This window comes from Poecilia mexicana, unplaced genomic scaffold (genome assembly GCF_051168715.1).
Source record: "Poecilia mexicana isolate PSO_F unplaced genomic scaffold, ASM5116871v1 scaffold_14, whole genome shotgun sequence".
NCBI classification, from domain to species: Eukaryota; Metazoa; Chordata; class Actinopteri; order Cyprinodontiformes; family Poeciliidae; genus Poecilia; species Poecilia mexicana.
In genome coordinates this window covers 9,209,227-9,226,340 of record NW_028263383.1, presented here as the reverse complement: position 1 = coordinate 9,226,340, position 17,114 = coordinate 9,209,227, and the positions used below count along the sequence as shown (strand labels likewise).

Sequence of the window (17,114 nt, the reverse complement as noted above, 5' to 3'; positions counted from 1 at the left end):
CTTTATTATTTGATTGCTGCTTATTAATGTATTCTGAGTAATCACAAATGTATTTGTTGCTGCTACAACATATGTAACCTATTCATGAAATGTTTCTTGTCCTAGCATTCTTCTGTCAAGCACAGCGTTTTATTGTTTTCCTTGTGGCTCTGTGTGGACAAATACCTCTCTATAGATTTGCACTTACCTTTAGCTTTATGTTTGCCTCCTCTGCTGTTTTACACACACAGAACTGTGTTTAGTGTCGGTTATAATTGTAAAAACAACAGTATGTAACCGAAGATGAATGGGAGTTGACATGATGAAGAAACAGACAGACGGTTTACTGCCTCTGTAAAAACTGCCAGGACCGACTTTTCCAGATCTTGTCTAACTCATGGTTTTTCACAGTAAAAGTGTAAAAGGTGGGCACTAAAACACTGCCGCTTATAGAAACATGACACTTTTTGAGACAGCTAAATTCAAATGTGAATATGTAAATACAAAGATTATTACTAGTTTAGCATCTAAAATGTATCTAAATAGATAACTTAGGCAGTCAAAAACTATCAACTGACTTAAACAGATAGGCTAAAAATACACAATATTAGTGATATACAAAAAAAATATATACTAAAAAAAATGTAACTCTTCCAGTAGTACCAAATTTAAGATTAACTTCACCAGTAAGACTAGATTTAATCTCTCTCTATTTAACACCTACAGTTGTACTGTAGCTACTTCTTTGTGAGATTTTTCAGACCAACTCAGAAGTTAGAAACGATTTTGTTCTGTCAGGCTTCATGAACTTGAACTTGTTTGCTGCATTTGCTCACTTTGCACTTTTTTTCTATCCTGTGAAACATTGAAGAAGATTGTATTATAATGCACAATGCCTGTAATTGTTTTGCAAAATGTAAGCACATGGTTATTTCATTTGATTCCACCTGGTTGATGTGTCTAAGCCTAAGGGGTTTATTTCAACTCCTCTTCTGATGTTATGGGTCTTTGCAGAAAAACTCAACTTCATAAAATCACACAAAGATGTTTTAATTTCTTATTGCCTAATAAAACATAATCTCAGCGTTCTTTTGTTGAACTTTTAATTCCTTTATTGAGGTGTAGTGGTTTATTGTCAGAGCTGCTACGTCTGGGGCCACAATGTGCCCAATGAATCAACCACAGCTACAGACTTAAAAAATAGATTTAAATCAACGCTTAGTTTTATTCTTCGACTCCATCACATGATTTTTGGATTGGGATGTTTTGCGTTATAGTTAATTTCTAGTCTTATTTTTAAAACCGTATTCTTATTGTTTACACTTTTCATGTCTTCATCTGCACCTTCTGCTTTGATTCGATTAAAAAAACTGCTTCCTATTTTCTTCATCACTGATGTACAGAATACAACACTTACTTATAAAACCCCTGTTTTGCTCGCATATGAAATAATTATTTAGCTGGGAAGATTGTCAAACAGAACATTGATCAATGTAGAGCTACCTTAATGTCAAGATGACCGTAACATTTATTTTAAAGGCATTTTGAAGGATGCTACTCATTAAAACATGCCTGATTAATATGGAATTTTATGCAAGATAGATGAATTCATTTTAAGGCTGTGTACACACAAAGGTTCACATTTGTAACATTAAATAAGAAAAGTAGCAAATAAATTAGCAAAAATAATTAATTGAAATCTATTTTAGAAGTTAAATATTTCAATATTTAAATCAGGCAGACCGAATTTAATGAAAAGCTTGATGGGATCATTTTCTTCATGGTGAGCCTCAGGCCAATGCAGACACAGAAACACTGCTTCCTTGTCGAAGAAATTTTGAGAACATCTGATGAGCTGCTTGTGGATAAAAGGGAAGTCGTGAAATAAAGAAAAACAAATATAACCAGTTATAAATATACGTTTTACAAGAAAAATCACAGTAGAGTTACAAAAAATATCCTCAAAACATGGCTACATTTTGCATGCGCATTTATTGTAGATTCATAGAAGAGTTTTTGTTCGCAATCTAGAAGTGGAAATGTTCAGGAACATATCAAGAGGGATGTTTCATTCTTCCACCACAGCTTGTTGCAAAGTCTGATTCTGTAATGCTCTGTTTTTCACAAGCAACACATATATTATTATAAAGTTTATTTTATGTAAAACAAAAACATGTTTGATGTTAGAGTGGAATTTCTCTCTATTGTTGGTCCTTCTCAGACTAACTAATCTTTTTTTTGTTCAAATAAAGGAACAAAGAGTATTTCCTTTAGGTGAGATATCAACAGTTAAAGAAATCCTGAATTTGCTGAACTACATATTTTAGTTGTACTGTAAGATCCCAGTTTTCTGAACAATCCAGGGGTAGTATCGTGAAACATGGGTGTAGATGCCGTATTTCCCCTTCTGGGCACAACCCTCCCCCCAGCTGACGATGCCGGTGAGAAACCAAGTTCCTTTGTAGTTGGTGGCATGCGGGCCGCCGCTGTCTCCCTGGCACGAATCGCTCAATCCGTCTGCCAGCCCGGCACAGAACATGAAGCGGGTGATGCGGTTCCGTCTGCTCTGCTTGCACAGGGCAAGGTCCGCAACAGGAGCCGATAACTTCTGAAGCTTGTCAGCTTCACGGCCCTTTTCCACTGTCCGTCCCCAGCCACTCACCAGGGAGATGCCGGAGTCTTTCATGAGGTCCTGCATTAAGACTGTTGAGCCCACACATATGGGACGTCTCTCATTGGACAGCTCCACAGGAGTGGCGAGCTTCAGCAAGGCGATATCATGATTAAACTGCGATCGACTAAAGTCATAGTGGTGGTGGATGTGCTCCTCCGCCACTTCATGGTTGCGCTCTGAAGCCTCGACCACATTCACATCATGTTCACCTGGAAATGTTGATGACATGAGAGCTTGACATTGTATGAAACAATAAAATATTAAAAACTAGTTGTGATTAGTTTCCAAGCATATACAGAAAATTCAGTGTAACCACGTGAAAAATGGGTAGCTGTGAAATATATTTATTTCATCTACTGGTTGTAATTCTTGTTTTTCTCAGCATGGGGTGCTGTTGTGCTAAAGAGGTCTAAAAATACCGGAAGTTGAAAAAAACCTCTTGTTTACATACTTTGGCAGTCTGATAAAACGGACGTTATTTTGGAGCCGAGACTTATTGGAGAAGACGACTTTATGGACACGTGAGTAAAAAATGCAGAAAATTAGTAATTAATGTCTGAACTGTATTATTTTCCATGTACGAAGCTGAAGTGATGTTACTGACGTCATGTTTTTCCGTTTGTCCTTAGAGGTGCCACTACCTCATGTCATAAACTATTTTGTTTTCTGTGAAGCTGCGTTGCAACAACTCTGTTGAGTGCTCATAATGCTGTTACGCACCATTTTCTCGAAGCTGTTGCTAGTTAGGAGCGTTAACCTACTGTTATGTGGACCATTCACGTAAAAAATGACTATTTTTTCATTTTTGCAACTCAGAGAAAATTGTTCTGTTTGAGAATAAAGAATCCCTTTAATTTGAAGGTGTGTTTGCTCTATTAATCCCAGTATCATCAGTTTTAAAATATACAGTTGGAGAGTCTTTTGTTTTGTCTTACCAACTCTTACGAAGATAGTGTATCCTTTTTGTTTGGCCAACACCAGGCAGTGGGCTGCAGTGATTACCCAAAATTCACTAAGCAGGGAGCCTCCACAGATGGGCAGCGTTTTGTTTAGCTTGGGTAAAAAAGTCATCAGGCCCACCTGCAAACACACATAGCAACACTTATACTTTAGTCATCAGTTCATCAAATGTAAACCTCACCACAGTCTCGTGTTTGTTGTTCACACAGCAGTGACTATTTCCAATGCCTTTTCAGTTGTTTTTGTCCCAAGACAGGTTTCTACTCTCCAGTGTCAGTTCTGCTGTGGACTTTTAAAATGTTTAAGCATCTAAATATTGCCAGCCCTCCATTGCCACATGGTCAGTGTTTACAATTCAGTAGGAGAGTTCCAGGTCTAAAACAATAAAGTATCTTATATTTGCAAAAAAACACGTTTATAATCTCAAGACTTTGGGAAAGGTGCAGATCCAATTACATCTGGTATAAAATAAACACAGCATTTCAGAAAAAGAGTGTCATACCTACAGTCAACCATTGTTGTGGTATAGTGTGATGGTCTGGGGCTGCTTTGCTGCTGCAGGACCCTGATGGTTTTCCATAAATAATTGACGTAAAATTTATCCCCCCCACCCCCCCCCAAAAAAAAAAAAAAGTTTAAATTAGTTTGGTAAACTAACAATATGTAAACTAAAGATTAAGTGTAAACAAAAAAATAAAAGTAAAAAAAAAAAACAGAATAAATCTATTTAATCTGTTTATGATACAACATGACAATCCAATGTTTCAGTGGAAGATGTAGCTAATGTCCGTGTCTCTAACACCAATTTAAATAGTGATGTCCTGTACAATCAAGAACTGATGTAGGCCAAAACATATTTCTCAGTATTTTTCAGCTTTTACTGTCACCTTAATAAAAGCCTGCTTAGGGCCAACAGAGTCTGGCATGCATAAAAAATGAAGTGTATTTATCTTCAATAAATCAGAATATGCATTCCAATAAGGCTCATTTTTCAGAATAAAAGAGTCTTTTAAAAACAGAAATCTTTACACATAGCTTTTCTTGAGCCCACCTTTTTGCATTACATTTATTGTCTGATGTAATAGTTTAATTTTAAATGTCAGCTGTCAGCTAAAACCGAAATAAAGGCTTGGAAACTTCAGTGTAATTAATCTGCTTGCATTTCATTTATAACTTGAATTAATGAAATAAATTAACATTTCAAAAATATTCTAATATATGAAATATTATTGTGAGAATCTGGAAAGATTAGGCTGAAATTAATGGTGGAGATAAAGAAACGTCTCATGCACAATAATATATTGCAAGGAAACATTGTGAGGTAGTGCTTGTGTGATATAATAGTTGGAAAACAAGCAATCACAGTTTTCCAACATTTTAATATGTTGTGACTGTGGGTTGTTTTTAATCCAATGTAAAGAGAAACGCAATAGCTTTGATTCCACACAAAACAAAATAAGTTATCAGTCAAAAATAATCATTCTCTTTATGCATTCAGTGACGCTACCTGCCAAGGTATCTCGCCAGGTGTGGCTTCATTTCCTCCAACAATCCTCTCATCCTCATTCTTTTGTGCTACGACGGTAGGGATCTCAAGGGAATCCCAGGAACGCTTTTGTCTGGGACTTTTGCTGTCACCTAGCTCTGCTCTAGAGTCGATAGTCTCGGCTTGGTTTAAGGAGGAACTCGAATCCAACCCAACTGATCTGACATTTAATACAGAACCTGCTGAGGAGTTGAACAGTTCTGATTCGTTCATTGGAGAGTTGGGGTAATCCTCGTATTCTTTGAAGTAATCATAGTCGAATTCCTCAATGGTGGAGTTAGTTGAGTTGGATGATTGTGTCCACCTGAAAGATCTGGTGGCGAGGCCAGAGGACAGGCTAACGATGCCACAACTGAACGGGCCTGAGGGGAAAATAAGGCAAAAGAGGGGAGACTAGTTAGTTTTATCTCTTAAAGATCATATGTAAACATAACAGCTTCTGCTTAATTCAGTTTTCTAATGTTTTTATTGGTAATATTGTCATGCTATATATACATTGTAAAATTATGAGTTGGTAGACTTCAAGTTTGCTCAGTGCATGCTTACCTTATGGATTATTGATAAAAATGGTTTTAGTATTTTTTCTTTGAATTGGGGTTGTGAGATCTGCTGTCCTTTTTTTCATGTCAGTAGTGGATAATTATCCGATAATTATTGTCTGCTCACTACTTGGCTCTGAGCATCTTCATGCTGTCAGCCTCAGTCAGTAACAATGTCTTATTTGACAGCTGCGAACTGAAACGTCAGCTTGTTATGCCTTAAAGGATGGAGGATGTCAAACATGATGGGTCCAGCTTTCTGTCTTTTTACTGTGTAACAACCAGCTATCAACATTTCTGAATGAGAAGCTCAAACATTTGTGACCAAAAAAAAAAGACCTAACGTTGCAGATACACATTGGATTTATGGGAAGTTTCATTCCAGTTTTATGAAAACCGCACTAATTTGAACTAATTTGAAAAGCTTCGAATTAGTTGCATTTATCTATTGATTTTTCTGCTTTTAGAAAAATCAACATTTAGATACTTGGTATTTTTGGCAATATGGTCTGTGTTATACATTCTTTGCTAATTATTCTTAACATATTTTCAACTCGGAAGTCTTTATTGTACTGTCTAACATGGATGAGACATTAATTAAATTAAACTTAAAATTAAAGTCCTGTTGTTTTTTTTATGAAATGTGTGTGTTTTTTTGTTGTTTTTTTTACAATGTGGCTTTTAGGCAGTCTGTTTTTAACTTACCTGTTGGTTCACAGCTTTTTCCGTCTGCCCCAACTTTGTAACCAGCTGCACAGTAGCACACAGGTTGGCGTCTTTCCGTTGTGCAGAAATGTGCACACCCACCATTGTTGACCAAACATCGTCTGGGCATGTCTGCAAAAAATAAAATCAAGTATTAAACTGTAAACTAACACATCAGAACTCCAGGTCTTAAAAGAAAACATCATTGCTTGCTGTTGCCACTTACAAATCTCGCAGTTTTTACCACGAAAGTTTTCTTGGCAATAGCAGCTATAGGAGCCCACTTCATCACGACAAACTCCTCCATTCTGGCAGGGCTTTGGCTCACACTGGTCATCATCTATGCACAGGCATCACAAACAAATCCACTAGAGGGTCAGAGATGATTTAACTTGTCTGTGTGGGAAGTTGACAAATATTTGACTTACCAGTGTAGATGACCCAGAATTCCATCTAGAAGTGAAACACATAAGTTAAAGAGAAGTTTTCAGTTTTTTTCTTTTAATATTCAAAGCAAAAGGTTTGGTCATTGTGGTACAACCTACAGTTTTTTCATCATTCTCGAACCACTCCCTGGCCTCCTCCATGGTGCATTGCTCCTCTCTGCATTCTCGCTCCAGGTTGGCTTTCTGCAGCACTTCCTCGAGACGCCCGCTGTTGTATCTCCGTTGTCGTTTCAGCACCGCATGTGCTGTCTGCTGAGAGATAAACACGGTTTCTGAAAAGAAAACAGAAACCTGATCAAACCTGATCTCACACTCTAAGATTATTTCAACTGAACTCAGTTTCAATTAATAGTAAAATTGTCTGCTATATATGTACATATTCTGATTAAAGTAACAGAGGTATTGAACTGATGATAAAAGACAGCTCTAAGCCAAATGTGAATAATGTATTTGGTGATAAAATTTTAACTAATCTCAACAAAATATTCAATAAAATTACATCTCACAATCGGAATAACAAAGTATTTTGATGAAAGTTTGCAGTAACTATCAAAAGAACCAACATTTTTATTTTTTAAACTTAATTCCAGCTTTTCTATTCTGCATTTACTTTGATATGTTTTCAGAGGCGACATCAATGCGAAAATGAGAGCAGATTTTTCAGCTCATACGCTCCTAAATCTTTGTTTTTTCCAGTACAATCAAATCCAAAAAGCTGCCGTTTACCTGTGTTGTCTTCTGTGATCTCGGCACTCGCTCCAGGAATCCCCAGTTGAAGCCCAACAATGAAAACCAGCAGACAAACTCTGGCCATTTTACTGCTGTTGGTGATCTGGCTGATTATGACACACCGACTCAAGCAGTGCACTTAGACTAACTCACCACTCCAAAGTACAGAGGACACTCTGTTTACTCACCGGTGTGGTCACAATCTGTGGGTGTTTGTTCTTTCACATTTGCTTTGATTTAGACATTAGAAAGAAAGTGTGAGGTAAAATAATACACCTAATTATTCTGGAATTAAAGATACCAATTTCATGAGAAAAAGTGATTTATAGAAGCACTTAATGTGAAGGTGGTGATTTTTTTTTATCACATCATGTTGGCTTCAAGTCAAACATTGTCTAATATTGACAGTTCATGACAGCTGAAAATGTTTTGTGTACATGTTTGTGCTCAACTATTAGTCGTGTTGTTAATCCGTTTTGTGATGAGCATTTTTACACGTCACACAGAGAAAAAATAAAACAAACTCCAAAAACTTTTAAAAGAAGGCTAAAAGGGAAATTTGATCATATTACGTCTGAGCCTTTGGAGGACAACTTAAACATATTTTCATATTTGGAGTGATGACATGTTGCCTGGGACCTACGGTAAGCAGAAATAGACTGAGCACTAACAAAAAAACTCTTTCTAAATCAAATGTGTCCAACGGTATGTTGAATAGCAACTTAGGAAAGGATAGGATATTCAACCAGTATGCTTACACACAATAATGTTTACACTTGAGCTTGATACGTGATGTAAAGCATGCAGGGCAGTGAGGACCAGGGTTGGAAAAACCCCCAAGTTAAGCCAATAGATAGAAGACTCAGGATGATTACCAGGTAATTAACTAATCAGTAGAAATCAGCAGAATTACAATCATGTTTGTATCATTTGGTGTTTAAATAATAAATATTGTGTGGAAAACAACTGTGCCAACAAAAAAAGCAAAAGAAGGTTTATATTATATACAATGAAAAGTGTAAAAACATTACGAATCAAAAATACTGACACACATTTGGACAACTTCTGATTTAGATCACGTTGTAAAATAAATAGAGAACTGTATAAAAAGAAATAAAGGAAACTATTTTTGCTCTGCTCATCTTACTATCAGAGATACTGTGCACAAACTACTAACACACACGCAATCTAAATAATTGTTGCTAAAGCAATATTTTACTGGTTCCATAAATACTCACTAAATCCACTGTTAAATTAAACTCTATAAAAACTAGAATTACAAAGCACTCACAGTACATACACAGTCATAAGCTCTACTAATGCATCTTTGCATCACAATCTGAGCAGCCAAATGTTGCTGTAAATCTGAGCAGGCAAATCAGCTTAGAGCCGTTTAAATACAGCAGGAAAGAAAGCGCTGGTTTCAAACTCCTCCGCTGCAGCTGCTGGTCACTCAGGGAGATTGAAGGGCAGAGATGGCGACTGACAGCCGTCTGATTACAGTTTGAGTTACACGGGGTGCGGCCGAAGACAAATCACTGAATGTCAGGAGCTGGCAGCTCCTCAGCCACAGCAGCCTTGTTGTGATTTATTCCGTCATGTGGGATGAGGAAGGATTTTATCTGTTTATTACAACTCATGCCAGTTTATGGATTCATTAATCCTGCAAGCTGGAAACTTTTTGGGACGATCAAGTGGACCCCTTTAAATTATTATTTAATGATTCAACAGCCCCCTGAGGTCAGATTACTCAATGATGTCCACAATATCTCAGCTGTGGGGGAATGGACTGCTGACGCCATGTCAGATGTAAACACACCAACAGAGGCTGAGAGAAGTGGGTTAAAAGCTGAAAAATCACTGCAGTGATCCTAATCTCTTCCACTCTACACAGTTTTATGAGCACTGCATCACTGCTGTCTCTCTTTACTTGTTGGATTCAGTGAAACCCATAATAATGTAGTTACATTTTATATTAAATGAGCCAACAAAGACAATAAAAATAAAATAAAACTTGAGATAAATGGACTCAGATGAAATATTTGTTCAAGAAAACTAAATCAAACTTTTTTTTTTTGCTCACTGGTTTCATTCAATTTTACTCAAATCGCTACAACTAACATCTGCACCACTATAGCACCACTAAATCTATTTTTAAATGTTCTTTGCACCAAATTCTGTCCTAAATATCTTAGTAGTGCAGCATAAATCAAAACACAATCCAACAGAACTTTACCAAAGTATCTTCTGATAGATGGAATAGGGAGCTGATTGATGTGACACTTTTTGCTGTAATCATGAAGATTGTCCAGGATTTTTAATCCACAGAAGGAGACTCTTGCAGGGGACAAGCTGCTCTGCTGGCACACAGTTGGTTACCATGAGTCAAATTCAGAGATGACTTGATGCATCAGTCTTGTTTTCACCGCTGACAGGGATTCATTTCAATAGCATGTGGACCTCACCAACAAACAAGGAAAATAACAGCCTAATTATTTAACTGAGATGAATATTTATGTGTGTCTAGTTCTTTAAATGTCATGCCACCATTGTTTTAAATAATAGTAATAGTTTTGATAAATGTTTTTCTCCACTTATTACATATTGGAATGCATATTTGCACCACATTTAATCAATTCCACAAAATTTATTCTACAATTGAAGTCAATGCTAATAAGTACCTACTTCAAAACATGATAGGTTTTTCATTCTTTGCCTTTCTTTTTTCATACAGTATTTTAGTAAAACTATATGTATTAAGCCATTAATTGTTGCAATCTGTGTTATATTATATATTATACTTACATTTTGATTACTGTTAGAAAATATTGATGTGAGTGAGACCAACAGTCAATTTTTATTTATTTTTTTTATTTTTCCGAGCGAAATTCTTTGGTTTAGATCACAAATTTGCATAAATACACAATAACCATTATGTTTTCACTGGTTTGAGTTAACTAAGCTGAAGGCTGAAAAATGCACCTGATAATTTATTATTCATTTTGTCCCAAATCTGAAATAATTTATGTGCATGTTTAAAATATAATTGCATTAATCTGACAAAAAGTCAGTTCTGAAAAGTGTTATTTTTCAACAGTAACACTTTTAAAATTACTCTACTAATAGTTTTTAATGTGTGCATACTGGGACTAACAAGCAGGGCTGAAAACCCAGGTTCAACAGATAATTGTATGCTTTTGGTTTTTGCCTTGTGAAGGAGTTGAGAAATTTCCAGCACAAATTGATTTCAATGATTGATGAACTAATTACTTTGCATTCTGTTTGCTGAATTTGCAAGTAGATCTCCATTAATTGGACAACCTCATAGGTACAGGGGTTTTCCTCTCTCAGTCCAAAGCTATGGGTAATTTTTGCAAACATGTTGCTGCCACTAATGACTTCAAGAAAGAGACTGAAGGAGGAAAAACAAGGTTCTTTAGCATTCAGTTGATGCACTTTTTGTACTAATATCACATTTACTGGTCTGAGTTTACATGGTAAAACATTTGTTGAACAATTTTCAAGTTTTCTTTATTTTAATAGTTTTAATAAAGTTATCTTAATTTAAATTCTGAATATTTAAAAGGCCAGAGATATAGTGAGATTCAAATAAATCTATAAAATATATTTATCTAAGAAAGTCAAATTATACTTACAAATGATTCAACACACTAAAAAGAAACAAAAAAGAATCAGCAATTAAGTCAAAACATCACTGAAACAGTAATACACTTTTTAATATGTATTTGGTAACTCTTTTCTCTAACACAGCTAAGATTTGCTCTACATCATAACAGTCACCTTAAGAACTGCTTCAATATATTCAGTCAAGTTTTAATTAAAATTATCTGGCAGGATTCAGTTACCAATAACAAATGTTTGACTTAATTAGAACATTACAAATTATTTTTTATAATGTCAATGGCTAACATTCAGTACAGTGCAATTTTTTTATTTATTTTTTACAGTGCACATAGGGAGATAATTTTTGCTAATGGAAATTGGATTGGTTGAGTTTTAGCGTGGTGTACAATTATATCAATTATAATACAGAGAAATAATAAGTTGTGTGAACATTCACTAAGCAATAAACTGACAGAAAAGACAATAACAGTAATTGTGACACAATAACCTGCCTATGTTCCCCTCACTGAATGAGCCGTCATATTGGAAACACCAACAAAACCATTAATTGCCTCTGCATCCCTGTGCAGTTTCCCGTTCGTGCATCTTTCTTTGTCCCTCTCTGCGTGTGTGCGTGGAGATTTAGAGCTCATGTTGGTGTGTCTGCAGCCACATGGTGACATCCAGAGAGGAGTCTGTGAGGGGACGGAACCAGAGAGGGGACAGCAGGGACGGAGGAGGACGGGAGGAGTTGGGTATTATCAGCCGAGGGATACAGAGCGAACATAAAGAAGTAAAACCGCGTTGCTGCACCTTTCCCCCGAAGTTTTATTCTACGAGCAGGAAAAGTGGAGCTCCATGAGCGGAAAATTGAAAGTTAAGGAGGATAATGCCAGCAAAGGTGAGTGGTAAATTATTATGCATAATTGGAGAAGAAGGGATCATGAGATAATGCTTTTGCACGATGCTGAGCTCAGCATATTGCTTATTTCTTTGTTCTGCCATCTACGACGTGGTGCAAGTATTTGAGACTAAATTGATAAAAAAACATTCTTGAAAGTTTTATTAATTAATGATACAGATATTGAACCATGATTTATTTTTTTGTTTCTGTGTATTCTGTGAGCTTATGGATTAGTTTACAATACACATGCGACGGTGGGACGCACATTCTCATATCTTACTATATCACTGAGGAAGAAATATTCTCTATCGATTACCTCCTGTAAAATGAAATGCTGCCTCTCTAAAATATCTCATAGTGAACACACCTTCAGTCACTCACCAGAAACATCAACGCGGGTCCACCCGCAGTGGAAGCTGGGAAGCCATCATCGCCATGGAAACAAAAGGGAGTTTCCAGCAACGCGAGCTTCTTCATTCATGCAGATTAATCTAGTTTCATTTCATACCACCAGTTCTCAACTCAGAGCGACTGTCAAAAAATAAATAAAAATAAAACAATAGGAATGATTATCTGAGAATTAAACTTAAGTATATATTTTAGTAACATTTAAAATATTCTGTCATTCAAAGATTTGCTGTAAGTCTAATGATGTCAGCTAGCGTCTCTAGGTGTCAATTAGTTTGTATGTAAAAATTATCGTTTGATTACAAAAATCATTTTTTCATATTAAAATGTCTAATTTAATCAATTTGCTTACTATGACCTAATTTATCTTAAGCAGTGTTTTCTATTTTATAGCATCCATGCAAAAACAACCTATTTGTCTCTAAGTAGCGGTGCAAATGTTTAGCTAAACTTGCTAAATTATCCCTATTATTTTCCAATAATTTCCAACCTCCTTGACAGCAAGTTTTAACAGTTCCTCCTAGTGGTCACTAGGGGACATCAGGAATAGATTTGGACAAAACACCTGTGCTCACATTTTATTTTTTGTTTTTTTTTAAATAGCTTACATAATAAGGCTGACTAGTTTGCATCAATATATAAATTACAGTAGACTCAGTGGAAGAACATTAAAAGGAAGGAAGAATATTATTAATACCTCTTGAACTTTTTCACTTTCTCTTACTTTCTAATGATACCTTATATTTTTACATGGATTTTCTTCAATAGACCAACACAAAGAGATGTGTAATTGTGAGGTGGGATGGAAGAAACGCATTGCTTTCAAATATTTTCACAAATAAGAATAAAAAAAACATTGCCATGTATTTATGTTCAGCCTCCTCTGGACCTTTTTTTAACCAGTTGAGTTATTAAGAACAAATTCTTATTTGCAATATGCTCCAATAGTATGTAGGGACTGATTGAAGAGGGGACTGAGGCCATGAGATTGACTTTTATATTAGTCCGGTGAAGTTGCAGGTTGTGGGAACTCTGTCAGCAATTCTCCAACTCGACCTTGTCGGGCTGATGAACTGTGACGAGCAGGAAATCCCCAGTACCAGTTTGACTGTGGCTTTTTGAAAGTTACAACATTACAAAATGTAAGTCCACTTAGGAGTTTATGGAAAAACCTAAAGAATAAAAAACAATGTTCAATAATGCTCCAAATCTGATCTTATTAAGCTTGAGGTATTTTCTAAGGACAAATTTAATTTACTTGTTGTGCAAAGCTGCTAGAGACAAATCCCCAAAGACTTGCAGCTGTACTTGCAATGGAAGATGGTTCTGCAAAGTACTGATTGTTTACCACAAAAGCATGACATAGTTTTCTGATTTCTATTTGTGGAACAGGTTGTTTTTTTTACTACTTCACCAAAACACATTACTTTGTGTCGGTCTGTAATGAAAAATGAAAAATGTTAAAGCATATGAATTCCTTTAAAAGGAAACTTTATAACTCCTGGGCCTGTAAAAAAATTGCTATTTATTTTGTTTTGCCTCATATCACAGTAAATATTGTTCTTATGGAGAAGTAGGGTAAGACATTTATGAGTTATTTGTTTGATCACATAAGATTTCTTTCAGAAAGGAAGAGATGTAGTAAATAAACCAGTTAATCTCTGATCAGAGGTTAAGCATCTGGAGGAACAAGAGCTTGGCATATTCTTCCTGTAAAAGCTTTATGGTTTCTTTATAGAAACTTTTACCAACACTGCCTTATATTTCACTTGTAGGTAGTTAATAATATGGCGCCATCTAACGGCTGAACATGTGTATAAACGTTGCAATTGACAGCATCATTGTGAGAAATCTTATGTAGAACATCAGCTGGAGCGACCTTTTTCTGGAAGAGGCTACAGCGATTGTTTATTGGCCATCTGCCCAGATCAGGACTGTTTATAGCCAAAATGTACTTGCTGGCACTGTTACTGTTTGCTACTGTTTGCCAAGGGAAAGAGCTATTTTTGGAGAAATGATCTGTTTTTGAAGAAGAGTTCAAATCGCATCGGTAGAGACACAAAACAGAAAACGAAATTTGAAATCTGAACTTAAATGACCAATCTGCTTCAACCAAAACACAGCTATGTGTTTACATGTTAGAGCTGTAATGTTAGTTATGCAACAACTGCTGCTCTGGAGCTGCTGCTCCTTATGAAGAGAGCTACAGTTATTTCCAAGATGTTGTCTCAGATAACATGTTTTTTTTCTCGTCTATCAGCTTTACTGTAAAAGCTGCTGAGTTTCCACATTCTCCTGCAACATCCTGCTTCACTGCCTTCAACAGCTTTTATGTTTGTGCTGCAGACTGTGCTGCACCAGACACTCTTCAGTACAGAATATCAGCACAGAGATGTCCTCACTGTTGTGTTTTAACCTTTAAAGGTTTAACATTTTAAAAAAGATTTAACAAACTGAAAGGATTTGAAGTTGTTTTGTTGTATTACTTCAGAGGAGGCAGTGTGTTAGCTGTGTGTATTTCAGTTTTATGTTGTGTAATATGATGTGATGTAAGCATTGAGAAGAAAAACCATCAGAGCCACAGTAAGACTATAGTACTCTGGAAAAATATAGAGTCATCCCCTACTTCTTTCTATTTTCCTTCCAAGCAGCCACATTATCTTATAGTTTTGAAATCAAGCCTCTGAAGGCCTTTTAAAGTGTTTTTGTTTATTTTACCGTTGCTGCTTTTTCACTAATAGTCATTGTTTGACTTTGTTTCAAGCAGTGTGTCACACTCATTTTGTTTTATTTTGGCAGTTTGACAGAGTAGATGAGTTTAGCACCTGCAAAGTGATTCTCAAAGAACTTTCACCTGATAATTTGGCTCGTTCTGTATGATCAACCACAGGAAGCTCAGGCCTTGTCGTTGCTCAATTTCCCCCATTTTCTTAAAGATATGACTTTAGGTGTTGCTGCCCTGCTGAGAATTTATTTATTTATTAAAGATTTTATCCATTTCTCAAGTTTCTTCTTTTTTAACAAAACACTACATGATTTTCTATTATGGTCAGACACAAAGACAGATAAAAAAATATAAAAGTATTGATCTAGACTCTTTTATAGGGCTACAAAAAGTCGCTGTCTTCAGCAGGACAAAGTAATGTGCTTTTATCTCATTTCCTAAAACAATTTCAGCTCTTAGTATATATGAGTAAATTAATATCACTTTGTCCTGGAATAACAGTTAAAGGCGGAGAACTAACTTAGTGATATTAAGACGGCTAATAGAAAATAATTCTCATATAAAAGGAAAAAAACTGTATAATGCAAAATTCAAACAAGTAACTAAATGAACTGTTGAAACAATACGTTGTGTTGGGTTGTTATTTTTATTCTCATGGTTTTAGAAGTAAAAGGCGAAGTGATCGATGAAGTCCCTACAAATATAGTTTCTCCTACACACAACACAAAAACCCTTCAGGAACAAAGCAGTCAGTCTAGTCAATAGATCCTTGGATTTGGGAATGGCCTGCTGGCTCCATCCCTCTCTGACTGTGCCAGATCAGCGGGGTCTGGTGATGAATCATTGATGACCGGTTCCAACAGCTTAATGGCCTCTAATGTTCGCTAATGATCCCCCGTCATCGCCACGTGCATGGCCTTAATGGATCCAATGCCGTGGGGACTTCTGTGGTTTGGACTCCAGGAGCTCGGCCTCTGCGCGTGGAGCGCCGTACAACAGGAAGTGCCAAAGTCATGAGCACACGGCCGCGGAGGAGCTCCACGGGCGCAGCATGGCTTTCCCTCTCCGTCGATCGACCTCAGGTAGGGCCAGAAGGGAAAACTTTTACTGAGAAATTAGAAATGTAGTCACAAAGACGCACGGATATAATCCGAATTTCAAGAATTAGTTATTTTACTGAAAAAGTCTTGACAATGAGGTGCAATATGTAAAGATATAAAGGGAATACGATTAGGTTTAAGGCTTTGTTATTATTTGTGACTTATTGTTGTTGAACGGTCCTTAAATACTTGAATTTTAACTATCCTAGCTGAACATTCATCTATCGGCGGTTAAAACGGGATAAAACTTGTTTCTGCTCAGATAAAGAATCGAAGAGCTGTCCTTGGTGCTGAAAATTGCGCAGGGCGCACCCCTCAGACTGATTGGATCTGCTGCACCGGATCATGAGCATAGAAACACTCATGTAAACACATGAACTGTGAATTACATGCATTTTGAAGTTGCTTCTCAATATTGCTTTAATGTTTGTTTTTAAATTTTGGAATTGAAGCATAAATCTGTGTTTCCTTTAGACTCGCAGGGGAAACCTTTCACCGCTACAAAAATAATTACAGAATTAAAGTAATACAGGCTCAGTAATTTAAAAAGTAAATTAGTGATTAAATGAATTGTTATCTGTTGATTTTTGCTACAATTTCACTCAAAAACCTCAGCTTTTCTCTCTTTGCTTTCATAGTTGACCTGCTAGGTGATTTCTTTCGTCTATACATCTATCACCCCAAAGTACCTTGGTTCTATAATCCCAAATCAACAAATCAATCAATCAGTTATGGAGTTCCAACCACATGAAATAAAGCAGAGCCACCCCAAGGT

The 17,114-nt window shown here is 36.2% G+C and overlaps 1 protein-coding gene across 1 annotated transcript; it reads right to left on the bottom strand.

Moving 5' to 3' along the window:
• Positions 1-1,882: 1,882 nt before the first annotated feature.
• Positions 1,883-7,709, bottom strand: LOC106917156 (coagulation factor IX-like). The gene is made up of 8 exons (XM_088012748.1): positions 7,576-7,709; positions 6,949-7,121; positions 6,832-6,856; positions 6,630-6,743; positions 6,404-6,535; positions 5,121-5,521; positions 3,589-3,733; positions 1,883-2,862 (listed from the first exon to the last, which is right to left on the bottom strand). Exons 1-8 carry the CDS (start codon positions 7,661-7,663, stop codon positions 2,303-2,305), a joined length of 1,638 nt encoding a protein of 545 aa, XP_087868874.1. The 5' UTR covers positions 7,664-7,709; the 3' UTR covers positions 1,883-2,302.
• Between the last annotated feature and the right edge of the window lie 9,405 nt (positions 7,710-17,114).